General features: G+C 44.9%; 1 protein-coding gene across 1 annotated transcript in view; it reads left to right on the top strand.

Moving 5' to 3' along the window:
• Window positions 1–2,500, top strand: part of SKP1 (S-phase kinase associated protein 1) — a 68,455-nt gene that overhangs the window by 15,336 nt on the left and 50,619 nt on the right. The window contains exon 3 of the mRNA XM_018562831.1: window positions 1,772–1,845. Within this exon, the coding sequence (XP_018418333.1) occupies window positions 1,772–1,845 (74 nt within the window). The remainder of the gene's footprint in view (window positions 1–1,771; window positions 1,846–2,500) is intronic.

Consider the following 2,500-nt stretch of genomic DNA (forward strand, 5'->3'; position numbering starts at 1 on the left):
CCCACCCCCCCCCCCCCCCCCAACTCTTATATTCCTACTTTTGTTCCCCATGGTCCCTGTGTGTGTTGTAAAGTAGCCACCACTCCAAGCTCACGCCTATGGTAGACTATAATTTCCGTACAAATTGGATAACTAAACGTGTAGATTGTAGTCAATCACGGGAGCAAGCTTGGAGTGGTGGCTACTTTACAGCATGCATAGAGACCGTGGGGAACAAAATTAGCCACCCCTCAGAAGGAATGACTGTGTTGGCACAAATTCAGGGATTTTAGTATCTACAGCCGAGTGATGCACAAATCTACTACATTCATTTTAATAGTTGGGGTACTTGAATGCATTTTTGAGATGTAATTCCTGAGTTTAGTGTCTCTTTATATCGCTGAGCCAAAGCAAGCATGCAGCAACCACAGACCGAAGTCAGAACTCCTTGTCTTCTACATACGTTTTGCAGCTAAGTGACCCAAAGTACAAATGATGCTGGATAAGTGTGGCAACCCTGCAACTAGCATTTCTTTATGCCCACATTATGGCGCAATTGGAGCAGATATCTGGAGCCTTGTGCTTAGCTGTGACAGTTTATTGCTAGCCTCGAAACGTATGCCCCGCATATGACTGATGTCTGTGTTAATACTAGGGATGCACAGATACCTTTTTTTTGTGGTATAAAGTACATGTACCGATATTTGTTTTTTGGTATTCACAAACACCGAATACAGATACCAGAAGTCCCATTTAAGGAAGCCGGAAGGCTTGTAATGACTCGCCGCCCGACTTCCTGATTATCCGGGACGCCAGGTGGCATGTAATGACTTCCCACCCGGCTTTTACGATTACGTTTCCATGTTCCCTCGTCACCAGGTGACGAAGCATGGAGCCGGCTTTCTGGCAAATCGGGAAGCCAGGGTGGCGTATAATGACTCGCCGCCCAGCTTCCTGATTGGCCAGCTTCCCGACCAGTCAGGAAGCTGGGCCCGTAAGTTATTACACGCCGCCCGGCTTCCTGATTGGCCGGGAAGCCGACTCCATGCTCCCTCATCGCCAAGTGACGAGTAATGACCCGCTGCCCAGCTTCCTGATGCTGGAAATTCTGTTATCTGGATAGGCATTGGGAGCATTTGGCGAGTACAAGTATCAAATACTCGGTATCTACACCGATACTAGTATTGGTATCGGTGCATCCCTAGTAAATATGTAGGGCACTGTGCCTGCATGTGTAGGATGCTAACATCCAAGGAACAGCTAATTTCTCTTCCTTCAAGGGATGTAGCTTTGCACAGGCTTTTAAAATTGGCAGCACCTTGGGCGGCCTCTGTATTTTTCTACCAGACCTTTTGGAGATCTACGGCAAGGTCAGGGGATCCCTGTCCCTTTTACCTCTTCTGCCTTAGCAGTGTTTTCTTGCAGATCCTGCCGTTCTAGCTCCTGCTCAGAACTTCTGTTCATAAGCCACATATCTAACGCTTCTGCTAAGTCTTCAGCAAGACTATTTGAACAACTGGCTGGACTCCCAGGTATCAACTCTTTGCTTTTGTTCATAATTCTCCCTTTTAGATCTTAAGCAAATTATTTGGAGGCTGCATCTTTCATCCTCAGGCTTATTTTTTTTATAAGAGGTGGGTACTGATGGCTGCCATATTGCGTCAGTACAGGTTCACGTTAAGCTGCAGGATTATCAAACAATTTAAGTATTTTGGGTGCTTGGAGTTTAAAAAGTTGTACAGTACTTTTTAAATTGTTTGCATTTCACTAATCTGTTTTTTTCAACATTTAGATTTGGGGATGGATGATGAAGGAGATGATGATCCTGTTCCACTTCCAAATGTTAATGCTGCCATTCTAAAAAAGGTATTTTAACCCTTTCGCTGCCAAGCCCTCCAACCTTTTTCAAATCAGCTGGCCAAGCCATTTTTGCATTTTTTGCAAGTTTTTCCTATTGATTTGATTTTCAACTGCTGGGTTGCTAGCGTTTGTAAAAGACCCCCCAAACCATATATTTTCTGAAAGCGCAGGCCCGGTAGAATAAAAAGATGGTGATACTAAATTTGTAGGCCCTGCGATAATTACGCAAATGTTTCTCAAATTAATATTAAACCGATAAAAGGAAGCTGGCCAATCAGTATCTGTGCACAAAAAATTATTTTTTGACTAAATCTAAAAGATAAAACTGTATTGAGTTAATAAATAACAAATAAGTCCCGTCCAATAGAAAACAGTTGGGTGGAGCTAGCTGTCACTGCTAGCTCCGCCCATCATTTTCTCCTTTTTTTTTCTCCTTTTCCTATTCTGCTCGGTACCACAGAGGTACCGAGCAGAATATCTGAGCCGAAGGGCGCTCGACGGCATTTGGCTATTCACTCACTGCTGTTTGGGCCCTATGAGAATAGGCCGAACAGCAACGAGTAGCCTGCCGGAGGTTCGGCTAAGCCGATCCAGATGTTGGATTAGCTGAGTAAAACTCCTTCTGCACTTCGGCCGACCCGAACCCAGCCACAGCAAGCCG

Source organism: Nanorana parkeri, unplaced genomic scaffold (genome assembly GCF_000935625.1).
Source record: "Nanorana parkeri isolate BGI_ZX_2015 unplaced genomic scaffold, ASM93562v1 scaffold605, whole genome shotgun sequence".
NCBI lineage: Eukaryota > Metazoa > Chordata > Amphibia > Anura > Dicroglossidae > Nanorana > Nanorana parkeri.